This window comes from Lissotriton helveticus, chromosome 2_1 (assembly GCF_964261635.1).
Source record: "Lissotriton helveticus chromosome 2_1, aLisHel1.1, whole genome shotgun sequence".
NCBI lineage: Eukaryota > Metazoa > Chordata > Amphibia > Caudata > Salamandridae > Lissotriton > Lissotriton helveticus.
Window position 1 is genome coordinate 1,955,594,653 of NC_136059.1, and position 17,901 is coordinate 1,955,612,553.

General features: G+C 45.0%; 1 protein-coding gene across 2 annotated transcripts in view; it reads right to left on the reverse strand.

Annotated features, from left to right (window-relative positions):
• The window catches only part of TTC29 (tetratricopeptide repeat domain 29), a 1,214,048-nt gene that overhangs the window by 657,758 nt on the left and 538,389 nt on the right, over positions 1 to 17,901 (reverse strand). For both annotated transcript variants that reach the window (XM_078677661.1, XM_078677660.1), the window contains exon 7: positions 16,273 to 16,358. In XM_078677661.1, the coding sequence (XP_078533787.1) occupies positions 16,273 to 16,358 (86 nt within the window). The remainder of the gene's footprint in view (positions 1 to 16,272; positions 16,359 to 17,901) is intronic.

Consider the following 17,901-nt stretch of genomic DNA (forward strand, 5'->3'; position numbering starts at 1 on the left):
TTTCAGTGTGTCACGGAGATGTTTGTGGTGGTCTGCGGCTGTTGCGGAGTGAATGAGGATATCTTCGCTCACATTCAGTACTCCTGGCAAACCTGATAGTAGCTCCCGTACTGCATTTTGGAATACCTCGTCTGCCCAGGATATCCTAAAGTTCAAACGTTTGTACCTCCTGAGCCCTAGGTGGGTGCTGAAAGTGGTGATGAATCTGCTCTCTTCTGACAGGGGTAGTTGGTGATACCCTGCGTTCAAGTCGATTTTTGAAAACCACTTGGATCCGTTGACATCCGCAATGATGTCATCCATTGTTGGAGTTATGTGGCGTTCTCTTTCAATTGCCTTATTGGGCAGCCGCATATCAATACATAGTGAGTTACAACGGGGTAGACCCTAAGAACTCCTTGACCTAGGTCAATTAGATAGGTACAAGTATAGGTGGTCGGAGTCTGATACGTAAAATAGGAATAATCACAAAATAACACTTATTCTTCTAGATGAAAAATTAACATTCTATCAAAGGCATCAATGTAGCTCAACAGAAAAAAAAAAAAGGTCAATGTGTTCGGTGCATATTTATTTAGCACATTTTATAGTTGTGAACTGCATAAATTTGATCCTCAATGGTAGGATAATATTGCAATTAATGCATTGACAATGTCAGCGACAGCACATTTCTATAGAATAAGTAAATTCAAAAGTGTATCAATGCGCTCAAGGTGCATAGAGAAAAGGTATTTAGAAGGGATGGGTAAGTGGGGGTGAAAGTGGGGACCGGGTAAAGGTGGTGTGACTGAGTTAAAATCACAGTGAAGAATGAAAAAGCCTTTACAGCCTATATACAGATCTAAGGGTTCCAAAGAACAATCTCAAACATAGGTTCCGTATTTATACATTATTTAGTCCTATGTTTGGAAGAGTGAACAGTAACAATAGTCGACGTTTCGACCCCTGACAGGTACGGGTGATTCAGAACCTCAGGATGGGGTCTTCATCAGGACGTAGGGGTATAACAGGAGCGCTTCGCATGAGGCCCGTTTGGGCCTGCAGCCTGGGGACCTTCCAAGGTTCCTTTCTGGTGCGAGAGGTTGGGAACTTTTCATTCAGGATGCATGGAATTGTAGTCCACTGGACCAGCCGGTCCGTGGTGGAACGTCGTATGTCTCTAATTTACCGCAGCGCTTGTCCGTCTATTTCCTCTCCTCTGGCTGTCTGAACTGAAAGGAGCCGCCGCGCGGTGCCGGCGCTAAATGTTGCTGGAGGGGCTCGCCCTGCTCTGGCCAATCAGGCACGAGTGGCCCAGGGAGTAGGGAGAAAGAGTTGTTGTTTTGCGCTCTGAGGGCGCTGTTCCTGAGCAAAGGAACTCGAGTGTATTCAGAAAAATGGAGAGTGACAAAGTCGGTGGTTGCTCATTGATCTGGTGTGAACCGGTCATTAAACGTGGGGCTTTCAAAGGGCATTGTGTCTGATTTAACAGGGAAATGACCACATAAGCCACTGGGGGCGGCACGATTCGGTGTCATCATTTGGTTCTGAGATAATAAAACCAGATCCAGGACATTACCTCATTACGTGTAAGCATTGTTGGGAATGTACAGAGTTGGGGTACATCACCAGAGCCAGGACCTCAATGCCTTATGCGTAAACATTGGTAAAATGTAATATATGAACACATCATTCTATAGCATTGATTGACGCGATGTATCACAGTGTACATGACAATGAATGTTCAAGGTAAAGGCATCATTAAAGCCTACATAAAGGCATTCAGTAGTTGGATTAATCCGGATCTAGAAGGGCCACTGGTAAAATTGTACATTCGGTCAAGTGTAAAAGACCAATATATAAACACATCCTTCTATAGCATTGATTGACTCGATGTAATACAGTGTATATGACAATGAGTATTCAAGGCAAGGGCAAAGGCATCATCAAAGCCTACAGAAAGGCATTCAGTAGTTGGATTAATCCGGATCTAAAAGGGCCATCTGGGAGAAAGTGGTTTCCAGTTCATTGAGGCCCCTTTGTACAGAGTCAAAAAATTGCATCCACTTGCATTCACGCACATTGAGGATAGAGTTGAGATTGCCACCCCGTGGGCCCAGTGTGATTTTCTCAATAACCACCCACTTGATTGATTCAGGTGTATGTGAGTGCTCCTGGAAATGCTCTACAAGGGGGGCTCCCACAGTTTTGCACCTTATTCTGCTGCAATGTTGTAGCACACGGTTCTTTATCTTTTGCTTAGTCTGGCCTATATATATCAGACCACAGGGGCAAAAGATTGCGTAGATCACCCCTTCGGTGTTGCAGTTTGTGAAGGTTTTCAAGGGCACGGACCGACCATTGTGTGTTACTGTTCCAGTCTCTAGGCACAGTTGACAGGCCTTACAGCTTCCGCATTTATGGTTTCCCACGATGGCCGGAAGGTTCCACATTGATTGTATTGTGGGGGCAGTCGGGCTTTCTAACATGGAGCATACTACCGAGTCTCTAATGCTCTTTGCTTTCCTGAAAGCATGCATTGGTAGATTGGGCATCTGGAGGGTCTTTGCTACAATATTCCAGTACTTATTCACTATCTTACGTACTGCATTGCTTTTACAGCAGTAGGTGGTCACACAAATCATCCTTTCCTCCAGTGGTTGGCGCACCTTTGGTGTCAGCAAGGATTCTCTATCGCTGAACCACGCCCTTTTCTGACATTTGTGCACCACTTTCAATTGAGGGCTCTATCATGCTTCAATCTGAAACCCTCTCTTACACTGAGGATCACATTAGAGAACTAATCGGGGGAGACACTGGTACAGCTTTTCTCTCAACCAACACCACCACAGTTGATTTCTCTCTCAATGAGAAAATCAATAAACTCGAACGACTCGAGAAGAAACTAGTGCGCACCAAATTACATGGTCATCTGCTCACTGGATATCTCAGGGCAAACGTCATACCCACGGGATTGCAAGTCCGCAACGAGCCGGCAATCTTTGTGGATGATCCAAAATTCAAAGAGGGCTTCAGTTTTGTGGCGAATAACTGTTCCCGCCACTGGATGGTCCTAGGAGTCGAGACCGCAAGAGACCAGGTGGAACAGTTAAGCAAAGAAATTGCAGAGCTAAAGGAGGAGATCGCCAGTCATTCAGCATTTGTAAGCGCAAAGGATACCCTTGATCGCCTTAACAAGACATTGAAAGACTTTGACGTTGAAACTCAGAACAAAAAATTGGAGAAATTAGCAAGGGACATACAATACTACAACAAGAAAAAAACCTACCCCTACTTAGCTGAGGACTATTTCAAGCAAGATACTCAGGGGCGTTTTTTCTACAGAGGCAGAGGAGGCTACCGGGGTGGCCAGCGAGGAGGGAGAAGATACACCAATTTCTCCGACTCCTCGTATAGCGGAGGAAGTGATAACGAGACGGCAGGACCAAGTAACTACCAAAACTCAGAGCAATGGTACCAACCAGCACAGGATCCCTCCAACAGACAACAACAGCCTTTTTTAGAGAACGACTCATGGAGACCCCCCCGAGGGAGAGGTGGTGGATGGAACAGACGACCAAACAGAGGCCAAGGCCCTCCGAACTGGGACGACTCGAGGCAACAAGGCTACAACAACGCCAGCAAGCAGGTGAGATTCCAACAGGCCAACCACGGGGAAATCAGCACACGGAAGAAGACTTACCGCTGGTAACCAGACCAAGCCCCATCATGAATTTATCTCAGCAGATACTATCCCCAGCAGAGATAGCAGTCCTGAGTAAGGGCCTCTCTTTTGTACCAACTTCACAAGGGAATCTCTTCACCATCAAAACAGAATTGACCAGGTTCTTCCGGAAGGTCCGCCTCCGAGGCTATTTTCTGAATAAACCATTCACTCAATCAAGATCGTTCACCCAACTACGGCCGCCCTCCACTTTTACACCCCACACTGCCATGACGAACCACCGCATTCTGACGTATGAAAGTCTTGTGATGAACGACGTACTCAAGATGTGGAAGGAGAGGCCTTACATAAGACACAACATCTCCAAGAATGAGAGGGCAGCACTGGATGGGCTCAAAAACAACAAATCGCTGGTCATCAAGCCGGCAGATAAAGGCGGAGCAATCGTCATCATGGGGACGGAGGAATATAAACAGGAGATATACTCACAGCTGAGGGACAACGTGAGCTATCGGCGCCTGACAACCAACCCCACCAATGAGATCAGACGACAGATTGTCGCTATTACGACCAAAGCAAAGGATGCTGGCTTCCTCTCTGAGAAAGAACATGCTTACCTCAATGTGGACCAACCACGTATACCAACGATTTATGTACTACCGAAAGTCCACAAGAACCCCACCAAACCACCAGGAAGACCGATTATATCGGGATGTGGGTCTATCCTCGAACCCCTCTGCAAGTATATAGATGTGTTCCTGAAGCCTTTGGCAGAAGACACTGACACCTATTTGAGAGACACAATGCAGGTGATCAACTTGATAGACCAACGCCCTTTTGATAAACAGAAACAATTACTGGTAACTATGGACATCGTGTCTTTATACACGAGCATTCCTCAAGAACCAGCCTTGATAACCATACGAAGGGCCTTGGAATCCCGTCCACAACCAGCGGAAGTCCCAACGGAATTCATCTCTGATTTACTTGAGATTGCTATGACTAAAAACTTCTTTCTATTCCAAGATGACTTTTTCATGCAGATGAAAGGAGTGGCTATGGGGGCGGCCTTTGCCCCAGATCTGGCAATACTCTACATGAACGAATACGAACAACATAGGGTCCTTTGTTCCAACAATCCATACCATGAGAGAATTGTGGAGTACCGTCGGTATATAGACGATATACTGATGATATGGGAAGGTGACAAGCAAGAATTGGAGGCTTTCACGCGCTGGCTTAATGCCCAATCCAGCGACATCCAGTTCACCAGCACTTGCAGTAATGAGTCCATTGACTTTCTAGATATAACCATTAAGGAGAGTGAGGGAGTCCTTCTTACCACCTTGTACAGGAAACCGACGGAAAGAAACACCCTGCTGCAGTACTCTAGTCATCACACCCGGGCCCTCCGAGACAACCTACCCTTCGGACAATTCCTCAGGATCCGGAGGAATTGCACGATGAAAGATGACTTTTTTCATGAATCCGATGGATTGATCCTCCGACTCATTGAAAGAGGATACCCGAAGAGGCTTGTCAAGAGGGCGCGGAAAAGGGCGTGGTTCAGCGATAGAGAATCCTTGCTGACACCAAAGGTGCGCCAACCACTGGAGGAAAGGATGATTTGTGTGACCACCTACTGCTGTAAAAGCAATGCAGTACGTAAGATAGTGAATAAGTACTGGAATATTGTAGCAAAGACCCTCCAGATGCCCAATCTACCAATGCATGCTTTCAGGAAAGCAAAGAGCATTAGAGACTCGGTAGTATGCTCCATGTTAGAAAGCCCGACTGCCCCCACAATACAATCAATGTGGAACCTTCCGGCCATCGTGGGAAACCATAAATGCGGAAGCTGTAAGGCCTGTCAACTGTGCCTAGAGACTGGAACAGTAACACACAATGGTCGGTCCGTGCCCTTGAAAACCTTCACAAACTGCAACACCGAAGGGGTGATCTACGCAATCTTTTGCCCCTGTGGTCTGATATATATAGGCCAGACTAAACAAAAGATAAAGAACCGTGTGCTACAACATTGCAGCAGAATAAGGTGCAAAACTGTGGGAGCCCCCCTTGTAGAGCATTTCCAGGAGCACTCACATACACCTGAATCAATCAAGTGGGTGGTTATTGAGAAAATCACACTGGGCCCACGGGGTGGCAATCTCAACTCTATCCTCAATGTGCGTGAATGCAAGTGGATGCAATTTTTTGACTCTGTACAAAGGGGCCTCAATGAACTGGAAACCACTTTCTCCCAGATGGCCCTTTTAGATCCGGATTAATCCAACTACTGAATGCCTTTCTGTAGGCTTTGATGATGCCTTTGCCCTTGCCTTGAATACTCATTGTCATATACACTGTATTACATCGAGTCAATCAATGCTATAGAAGGATGTGTTTATATATTGGTCTTTTACACTTGACCGAATGTACAATTTTACCAGTGGCCCTTCTAGATCCGGATTAATCCAACTACTGAATGCCTTTATGTAGGCTTTAATGATGCCTTTACCTTGAACATTCATTGTCATGTACACTGTGATACATCGCGTCAATCAATGCTATAGAATGATGTGTTCATATATTACATTTTACCAATGTTTACGCATAAGGCATTGAGGTCCTGGCTCTGGTGATGTACCCCAACTCTGTACATTCCCAACAATGCTTACACGTAATGAGGTAATGTCCTGGATCTGGTTTTATTATCTCAGAACCAAATGATGACACCGAATCGTGCCGCCCCCAGCGGCTTATGTGGTCATTTCCCTGTTAAATCAGACACAATGCCCTTTGAAAGCCCCACGTTTAATGACCGGTTCACACCAGATCAATGAGCAACCACCGACTTTGTCACTCTCCATTTTTCTGAATACACTCGAGTTCCTTTGCTCAGGAACAGCGCCCTCAGAGCGCAAAACAACAACTCTTTCTCCCTACTCCCTGGGCCACTCGTGCCTGATTGGCCAGAGCAGGACGAGCCCCTCCAGCAACATTTAGCGCCGGCACCGCGCGGCGGCTCCTTTCAGTTCAGACAGCCAGAGGAGAGGAAATAGACGGACAAGCGCTGCGGTAAATTAGAGACATACGACGTTCCACCACGGACCGGCTGGTCCAGTGGACTACAATTCCATGCATCCTGAATGAAAAGTTCCCAACCTCTCGCACCAGAAAGGAACCTTGGAAGGTCCCCAGGCTGCAGGCCCAAACGGGCCTCATGCGAAGCGCTCCTGTTATACCCCTACGTCCTGATGAAGACCCCATCCTGAGGTTCTGAATCACCCGTACCTGTCAGGGGTCGAAACGTCGACTATTGTTACTGTTCACTCTTCCAAACATAGGACTAAATAATGTATAAATACGGAACCTATGTTTGAGATTGTTCTTTGGAACCCTTAGATCTGTATATAGGCTGTAAAGGCTTTTTCATTCTTCACTGTGATTTTAACTCAGTCACACCACCTTTACCCGGTCCCCACTTTCACCCCCACTTACCCATCCCTTCTAAATACCTTTTCTCTATGCACCTTGAGCGCATTGATACACTTTTGAATTTACTTATTCTATAGAAATGTGCTGTCGCTGACATTGTCAATGCATTAATTGCAATATTATCCTACCATTGAGGATCAAATTTATGCAGTTCACAACTATAAAATGTGCTAAATAAATATGCACCGAACACATTGACCTTTTTTTTTTTTTTCTGTTGAGCTACATTGATGCCTTTGATAGAATGTTAATTTTTCATCTAGAAGAATAAGTGTTATTTTGTGATTATTCCTATTTTACGTATCAGACTCCGACCACCTATACTTGTACCTAGCATATCAATACATAGGCGTATGGCTCCTGGCTGTTTGGGTTTTTTCCGCGATGACCATCGGGGATACCCATGGTGTCGGCCCTGATACCTTTTCGAGGACTCCTTGTTCCTCCAAGGTCTACAGCTCCTTCTTGAAGAGCGGTCGCAGGTGAAAAGGAACTCTCCTGTGTCGCAGGGCAACTGGGGTGACTGACTTGTCAATGTGTAGCTTGATGGGGTCACATTTGATGCACCCGAGGCCTTTGAACAGCTCAGGGAACTGCCCAAGGAGCTCTTCCACCTGGTACGCCCAGATTCGTCTCGCGAAGGCGATTAGCTTCAGATCTTCGGCAGGGTGGCTACTCAGGAGGGTATCCGCTTCCCTGTCGATGACGTGGATTGTGGCCATCACCTCAAGATCGTCTGCCTTGATGGGTACCGAAATCTTTCCCTTGAGCGGCAGGGGTGTGTCTGCCCCATATGCGTAGATCCTGGTTTTGGATGGTACCACAGGAGAGCGAGACTGTAGGCTTCGGTATTGTTGTAGGCCCATGACGTTGACTGTCGCTCCTGTGGCGATGACCACTTTCACCTCGGTTCCCGCGACCTGCACTATGCACGTGGGCTGTGGTTGGCGGCGTTGCTTGAGTTTCCTTGCGAAGGATACTATGTATACTTCTTCATCGTCGTCCTCTGGTGAATACTCAACGGTTGGTAGGTGTTTCATGGGTCTTCTCTGTGCGTGGTCAGGGGGCGCGGTGTCTGTCACCGACTGCTGTTGAACAGCTCGCGTTGGGGGCTTTTGCCCTCGGACTTCTCAGTTTCTGTTGTGCCTCCTACAGACAGATGCAAAGTGATTGGGTATTCCGCAATTGGTGCAGGTCTTCCCTTGGGCAGGACAGTCTTTAGCCGCATGTGGCTCATGGCCACAGTACCCGCATCTTGATCTGGAAACGTCGCCTTTTTGTCCCTTGAACATGTCTCCTCTGGGCCTGGTCCTCACCGCATCGGCTCGCTCTGTCTTGATGGAGTCTGGCTTCGCGTGGGGCTTGGTTAGAGCTTGATCCATCTCATTTGCCCTCGCCGCGGATAGGTTGTGTGATCTGGCTAGTATCAGTATGTCCTCCAGTGTGATTCTTGGTTTGCGCAGTATGAGCCCTTGTAATGTCTTATCGCGGCACCCCTGGATCAGTTGTCTCCGGATTTCTTTTGGCTGGTCTTCGTCTGTACACGTGCTGGCAAGTTCCCGGAGCCGTGCGTAGAACATGTCCATGGAATCTCCTTCCCTCTGGCAGGCTTGTCCGAGTTTGAAGACTTCGAAATCTGGGTTTAGTTGTGGATCAAAATGGCCATTTAGCGCTGTCACTGCCGCATCATAGTCATCTGCCGCTCCTGTGCTGGGCAGATGCTTGAAGAGTTTGAAAATCTCGTCTCTAGCATAGTGTAGCAGCAAAGATCTCTTTACCGCTTCGTCCGTTTCCCCGGTTTTGACGAAGTAGTTGTTGAGGCGTTCGATCCACGTTCTCCACTGGGGGGAGGCTGACGTGGGATCTTCCAGCTCACTGAAAGGAGGCAGGACCCCTGATGCTGCGTGCTGGAACGGAATGCGGGCTGGTGCAGCAGCGTTGTTGTTCACCATGGCGCCTAGCGGTGAGTGTTCTCGAACGTTCTGGACGGTTCAAAAACAAAGATGGCGTTGGGTGCCCCACGTGGTGCTGAGTTGTGCTGTTCTCCCACTCCCTGGGCACTCTAGCACTTGGTTTTCCCGCTTTCTCCTTACTTGGTGTGCAGGGTGCTTAGTTTTCCCCTCTGTGTGCTCTCGTTCCTTCTTTGTTCCTTTTTTTTCCTTCTAGTTGTAGTTGCCAATGCTTGATGGACAAGAAACCAAATGGGGGGTGGAGCCGTTTCAATCGGCAGGAGCGCACAGAGCCGGTGAGGCCTCGGGCAGTTCAGACACCCGGCCTTGATTGGAGCGCCGTATATCGGTGGGGGCGTGGCTTGTGCAGGCAGCCCAGTCTGAGCCTGTCAACGCCGGGAGCCGGTGATTCTCGGCACTGCGGGGAGGTGGTCCACATCAAACGCGGCTGCCACGGAGGTGAGGGTGGCGAGTGTGCACACCGCGTACACGCAGCAGCTCCGGCCTCCCGCGGCACACTGCAGCATTGCCGCGTTTGGGAGACGGTCGCACCACGGGGCAGTGCGAGGTGCGAGCGAGGGTTGGGCCCCCTCTGCTCATCGTCAGTGTTGTGTGCAGGCCCCCAAACTACACACCGGCCTCCTAGGGACAGATGGGTCTAGCGCGGGGATTGGAGCGCACAGAACACACACACGAACTACACTCGTGTTGTAGTCGGAAGTGACGCGCCCGAGCGGCCGCCCTCCATTTATTAATTCCCCGCAGACCGCCAACTGCTACATCGTGCTCATCCTGTTCCATTAAGTTTTGTAATTCATTTTTAGGAAGCAGGGACCATATCCCTGAGTCCTGTAATGGCTGCCACAACATATTGTTCATGTTGTGGCCAGTCAATCAGGATAGATCAATCACCTTGAATTGGGCAATCAGAGCATAGCTGGACACAAATTACCTAGATATCACTAACTTTTTCTGGAGGTTAGTCTCTTCATGCGTATCATGAGCACCTGTTTAAATGGACATTTCTCAGAAACGACCAAACTGATTTACACCAAATAATGAAAAGCGCACTTTCTGAGTGAACTTCTAGCTTTGTGTCAAATTTGGAGTAATTTGTTCAGAGGTTTTCCTTGCATCAGAGTGCATATATTCATATGGAAATGAATATTGGAAATTGATGTTTTCCAACACCCCTTTATACTTAGGCCCTGCCTAAAGGTACAGCACCAAACTTTTCTAGCGAGAGACAAAGTGGATTTACTTTTTTTTTTTTTTTTAAGTTTCATGCAGATTGGAAAGGTGCCACAATTAAGAAAACAAAAATGTATTTTCCTAACCAGAACTACATTGTACCTTTTACTGGCAAAGTGACAGAAAATCTACATAGGTCAACTAGAATTTGAAATCAGATGCTGCATGCTACAAATTGGTGTGAGGAATGATTGGTGTGATTTTGGCAATATGATTGTACTGTGTCCATTCATTTTTTGATTTTGTTTGTGTTAGATTTCAACATTTGGGTTTACATATAAGGAATCCATGCTTTAAGAATTTGTTCGGATTGTCACAGACTTCAGGTGGTAGTTTGAAAGGGGTATCACGTGCTCTGACTAGGAGAAAAAAGATGGGTGTTGTTTTCACATGTTCTTTCCATTTCCTCCCAATTTGTAATTTCAGGGACAACATTTTACCGCAAGCAATTTTTTCACATTGAGTTTTTCCACGTGTTATTTCCGCTTGTTAAATCTCCATCTGAAAAAATAGCATGTGGTAAAATTACATGCAGCAAAACTTGTAAAATGCCAGTGGGGAATTAACACATGAAAGCCCTGGGGTTTGCGTCTCATACCTGCTCGAAAGAGTTTCTGGCTGTAAATTAGAAGGGCCTACAGGTACTTTGCAGGGTCAATAGCAGATAGATTCACAACTCTCGCTGCACAGTCTCCTCACTTGCAGACTGAGGAAACCCAGCAGTACATGCAGGGATAAATATCACAACACCCCTACCCTTGAGACAGTGCCATTTTATCCTGGTTTATTTTAGATCCTTAATAGGACCCTCACAGGCTCTCACTAACATGGGTTGCTCAGATCTTAGGATTAGTCAGTGAATTAGCACACAGGTAATATGTAGAAAAATATCTATTATGTATTGTATTGTATTGGTGTAGCTTTCTGTTTAATCAACTGTCCTAGTTATATTGTACGAAACAGAGATACCTTCTTACTTTTACTAGAGCTAAATGAGAGGAAACTCTAGCACCTGTCGTCTTAGTGCTTTTCAAATACTTGGAGGTCTATTTGTTGAGATGCTCTTTCAATCTATTTCCCCATTTTTAAAAACAAGCATTTGCAATACAATCAGTCTCGCATTTGTGAAAGTTGGTGCTATTGGCGTAGTAAATATTGTTTTTTACTTATTTTTGTTTGCAGTGGAGTAACGTAACAGGTAAAGCCAATGACTTTGGAAGTGGTGTACTAAGTTCAAGTTTTGAGATTGATTAACCGCATTGTTAACAACAAATACAATTTCTTACCCTAACTTATATAACATTAAAGACTTTGTGGGTTGTATTTGTGTTTTGTGTCTCTTTGGGCAAGTTGGTGTTCATGTTTCAAATGCCGGGCAGGGTGTGAGTCCTTGAGCCAGCCATGGTGATTAGTTCTGTAGCCTCTAGAGGGTGCTCAACCCCCCACATCAATAGATCGCTGTATTTTTTTTATTTGCAGTGAGTCAGTCTCAGAGTTGCCATTATTGAAGGAGATTGAGAGAAAATCTCTTGGCATCTCTGTGCAACTGCCCCACACCTTTTTGTTTACTGATGGGAGATTAACTAAACATAAGTTTAATAAACATAACCTGAGCTGAATGCCAAAGGCTGCTATCTACAATAAAAGAATTGCCAAGACAGCTTAGCCAGTCTTTCCATGTTTGTTTAGCCTGTTTCTACTGGGCCTACAAAAGCCTGTTTTGCATGCCCGGCCGTAGGTTTCACACACAGGGAGGGGTGTTTGTGGCTTGGTGTGAAACGGAAGATAAGCAACTTACACACTCCATAAAACTCGCCCAATGCAATACCCTCCAAAACTATGGGAAGTCAAAATAATTTCCAAATGACGCCCAGAGCTATCTCAGCCCACGTAATGACAGAGATGGGCTCCATGAATGTTGTCGTTTTATATACTGTTGCATAAAATGTTGAGAAAGTCAAAAGTGAAGCAAAAAAAATGGCGCTTTTCACATAGAGAACATAAAAGGGGTGTCGAAGCATCAAAGATATATATAATATTTGAGCATAAGTCCCCTATCTTTAGCAGCGACAATGGGTGATGGAGGTGTGGGGACGGCACTGGGGAGATTAGGCAAGGGCAGCAATGACGGGAGGGAGAGGCTGCGAGCAAGGAGGCAATAGATGGCCAACAAAAGGAATCAATTGGTGATGTCTGTTGGAAGGGAACCAAGCACTCAAAGGCAGGATAGATGAACAGTATTGACCAACCAGAGTAAAGGATATGGGAAAGGCAGGCCAACTAACCAACCAGATGTGCTGGGTGTGTTGAATGCCCAACCTGACTTTAGCATGCCTTGAAGAGACAGCGCAAACACTTCCAAGGCGAGATCTAATAAAGACTGAAACCTCTATTTCAAGAAAGCAAGAAAACTTGAACTTTGTTTGCATCCAATTCTTGATGCTCCAGGAAGAGGGGTTACATTCACAAACAGATGCGCCCATCTTTTTACAGAAGGGATTAATTATGGGGCACTCTCTCTGAGAACAAAAACATTCTTTCTTGAGGGATTGCCAAAGGAGAAAGGCAGCAGTGCCAGAATATTTTCCAGAGTAGAAAAAAACGTAGGCTGAAGTGAGAGAAACTTACATATTTTTAATTCTTGCATATATTTTTATGTTTACAAAATGTAAATTGAGATACTTTGTATTAACACTTCACACTATGTATCTATTTGTACACAAGCACGATCTGGTACTTTACCTGAGTTATTGTGAATGTCCCTTGTGATTTGTGGCTTAGCACATTGAGCTAGTAGGCCTCATAGTGTACATATGAGGATGGAAAATTTGCATAAGGACATCTTGTTGCTACAGAAGAATGTTCAAGTAACTTTGAAGAACTTCTAAAGTTACCTTGTGGTTTGACAGAGTCAGTATTTAAAAGATCTTTAGCCTATGGAAACACTGGCCACGCCCATGGCAGTGGAAGTCAAGTGCAATGGACGACTCCAGCACATCGTAGCACTCGGGGCAGAAATTTCCTACTTTTAGTTTCAGCTGAGTCTGCTGGGGAAGGCTTTCACCAGCAGCCTGAGTCAATTTTGTATTGCTTGTAATGTCTATTGGCGTACTGACGTAATTACAATGAAAGTAAAAGTGAAATGAGCTGGTCAGCTCATTTGACTTTTAATGCATCGATGCTTGGGGGCATATCTCAGCCCCCTGCCACCGATTTCAATAAGGATGTACTGTTGGAAAGGGGAGAATCCTACCTTTCTAATGATATCCTTCCCTAGTGGAGACCTGTTTAGGGATAGCCACAGGAAAGCGATCCCCAAGCAAGGGTTCACCCACTAGACACCAGGGAGTGTTTTTTTATACATAAAAAGGGTTGGCGGTGGCTCACCCAGGCATCGAGTCCAGCCCCAACCCCAAAATGACCCCAACAGTCATTTTGACCCAATCCCTAGTAGGGCAGAGAGGAGGTATTTACCTCCAATATGCTCCCCCCAGGTTGCAGAAAGCCCACTAGACACCAGGAATTGTTTTGCTTTATTGCTGCAAAAGGTGGGGCAGCCTGCCCAGGCATCGGGCCAGACCCCCATTCCCAAAATGACCCTAACAGTATTTCAGCTCCCTTCACCGCATAGAGGAGGTCTTTACCTCTAACCTGACCCCAGGGCAGAAAGATCACTAGACCCCAGGGAGTTTCTGAGGTGGGTACATGGCATGATGCCTAGGTGAGCATCCACCCATGTATTACACCCTGCCTCCACACCAGAATATGTGCATCAGTCTTTCATATCCTGCAGTGGTGGATTGAAGGTGGTTACCCAAAGTCTGACCCCATGGAGCAGAAAGGCCACTAGACACCAGGGGGGAAAATAGGCCTAAAAATTAAAAAAGGGACTGGATGGGGAGGTTCACCCAAGCATTGCACTGTGCTCCCACCCCAGAACAGGTGCATCAGACGACTCTCTGTTGCCTCCCTCCCCAGTGGTACAGTTAGGGTGTTAACCCAAAATCGGCACCCAGGGGACAGAAAGGCCACTAGACACCAGGGATCTCAGCATGGCACCAAAACAAACCAAAGGCTAGGGTGACCTATTCTGGCAGCGAGACAATACTCCCACCCCAGATCGGGTAATAGAATATTTATTCCCCCTGGGAATTAAAGCATACTCTACTCTGTGGCAAGAAAATACATTTTAATTCTTTCAGATTTTATTTTTTAATTTTTTTTACATATCAGTACCACAGTGGGGCCAAGTTCCAATTTTGTCTTACTTTTATGCTGAATGGCTGCTCTGTCTGGACTCCGGTCACTTGGCAACTGGGGAAACCTACCAAACACAGCCAGTTCTGAAAACTAGACACCTGATGTAGTCCAAGCTGGTGTGGCTCTTGTGGCTCCTATAGCATTTTCTTACCCGGAATTACCTTCAAACCTCAAACTTTGCCTAAAATCACACATTTGTCTTCCATTTCTGTGACATCAACTTGCAGAAATCACAGCGATCCACAAAATTACTACCTGCCAGCGTTACTCCACTTGCCCCGATTAAAAGGCTACCCCACTTGTCTGGCTGGGTCTAGCACCTGTAATACAAATGCCCCCAAAATACAATGGGGAGAGAAAAGAGCAATAGGGGTCACTCTGGTGTTTGGTCCCCGGCTTGGCAGCCACCCAGGGAAACTTACCAAAGCCAAACATTTCTGAAATCTAGACATCTAGTGGAGTCCAGGGGGTTATGTCTCACATGGATCCCACAATATTTTCTTGCACATTATGCTCTGCAAATTTCAAACTTCAACTAAAATCACATATTTTCCTTGCATTTCTGTGACGTTAATATCTGGAAACCACAGGGATCCACAAAATCCCTACCACCCAGTGTACCCCCACTTATCATGATAAAATGCTACCTGACTTGAGTACCTGGGGCTAGTGTCCCAACAGACACAAATTAAACCAGGGTCAATGAAAGTCACGAGCAGGACTGCCACCAACCCAGGTTTGATGTATGCCTGGCACAGGTTTGCCTTCCAAATGTAAGCCAGTGTGTAAGAAAGGAGACTCATGCTAGTAGGGGTACCCACAAATTCAGAGATGTACAAATAACTAAGGCTCCTAAACTCATCATTGGTGTACATTTCAGAAATACAAAGGTTTCATTCACACCCATTTTTCAAACTTGATAATGTACCATTTAAATTGCTCTATAGTCTGTACACTATGAAAAACCATGGTAAGGTGCAGCTCATTTGTTGGGTCTGGCTACCTCGGGTTCTTGGAGACCCTACAAACCTTATATATCCCTATGAGGGGAATGGTTTACTGGACATATAGGTATATTGCTTTTGCAAAATGGCCATTGTGACAAGAAGTTACAATTACTGTTTCTTACTACTTGCTTTTAACATTTTATTTTTATCTCAACTGTTATTTTTGGGAAACCCTTGAGGGATCTACACAAATGATGCCTCACTGAATTCAGAATTTTGTCTACTTTTCAAAAATGTATAGCTTTCTGACATTCCCCATGGGTTTCACTCCTGTTTTCACCACAAACTGGAAGTAAGTTGAAAGCACACAAATTGGGAAAATGGGCTTCCTCTTATAAATATATCAAAATTGTGACGACTGATTGAATCTATTAGTAATAGCCTCACTCCACTAATTATTTTCTTTGAATGAAAGAATGATAGAAACCATTCATATATGTTAGTGTGGGTCTACAACAGATTTATGTCACAATGACAAACATTCCACAAATCAATGCCTGGGCAGCAAGGATAAAAAACAGAAATATGATACATTTTTAGGCAGGCTGCTTCACTGTTGAAATGAAGCAGTCTTAATATCCAGCCACTACAAATATATTACAAAAATTAAAAACTAGTGAAATATTATTTTGAAAGAACTTACTAATATTGCTTTTTCTGGCAGTCCAGCAGAGAGATATGCTAACCCTAACCGATAAGCTGAGGCACCTTCCATCTTTTTGTCACCACCTTCAGAAAATAAAGTTCATAAAACACTTTATGATGCAACATACTTCAAGCACAATAATTTATCAATGTGACATAATCAAAAGACGACACAAAGCACTTTACAAAACTTCGACATTAATACATTAACGACACATTTCAACTGTATAGAGATACTGTAATACACCCCGGATAAAATTGCTAGCTGGGGGAGACAGGCGGACAACACTTTAGTAATAAGACGAATTGTCCAAAGTGCGGATTATATACAGCAAATATTGTTCATATGTTCGCCACATGCCCCTTGCTATTGACATTCTGGAACGGAATCAGACACGTCTGTAAAGTACGCTTTGGCTTAGATCTAGCTTTCACTATGCAAGAGATTTTTCTGGGGTATAAGGCTGACCCCCAGCATTGCGCGACGAGCATTGTTTGCTATTATTTCAGTGATTTCTAGGCTAGCCATTTCAAGGGCCTGTACCTCTTCAAAACCCAGTAATATTGCAGTATGGTGGGCTATCGTGGTGGATCTTTGAGAGAGAAAAGGCTTTGGCTAAAACCAAAGGTACACTATCATTGTTGAAATGTAATGCTGTTTGGCATACAATGATTAGGGATACAACATAATGTGAATTGTCTACAAACTCCCATCATTTTTTGTCTATATAATCCTTAGTTACTGTACCTGATATATCCATACAATTTTTTTTCCTTTTATATGTATGATATGAACTCCTATAAGTGAATTTACATTGCCTTGCTGTTTGTTAATTATCTATGAATTATGTTGATCTCCTTTGTGTTAATGAAAATATTTTAAAAAAGAGATACTATAATACATCGACATGCCATGCTGAATGGGGCGAGTGGTCAAAGACTTTTATACAGAGGCAAACTGAAGAACTCCTGAACATATTCTTGTCTTATCCTAGGGGAGCAGGACCTGAGTTTAAGACTTAGTGAGTTCATTAGCATCTAGCAGGCATCCTGTCTAACTGCTGGGTCTACAAAGGCATTTACTTTCGCCCCCCAGCAAAGGACCATCCGCCATATTTCGTGATCCCTACTTTCGTGCACTCAAAAACCTAATGCTCATTTATGAATGTGGTTTTATTAGCACTCCTTTGCTCTGCAGCCAGAAAGTCAGTGAAAATTATGTAGGATTTTAGATAATCAGAAACCAGGTGGTTTGCTTGGCAGCTTTTGTCAGAACGATGTTATAATGGCATATTTTAGTTGTTGGGAACAACACCACACATTAGGGAGTCATTGACGAGCAATGCAATTATAGTAGTAATGCATGCTAGAAGAGTTTTACTGCACTTGCATTACAAGAGTGTGAGTGAGCAGGCTGCAATTTGTTAATAATGTTGTTTTGAAGGCAAGTGGAAAATAAATGTATTCAGGTTTGGTACAATGGTTTCAAGCCGTGGTGTAGCAGCGTGGAATAAGCTGGTCCTGAGCATTTTGTGTCATTGAAGGCAACCTGGTCGTCACATCATTTTAAGAGAGAGTCACTTGTGGTTCATTAGGAGAGATTGCTATCGTTTCTTGATAGAGCCCA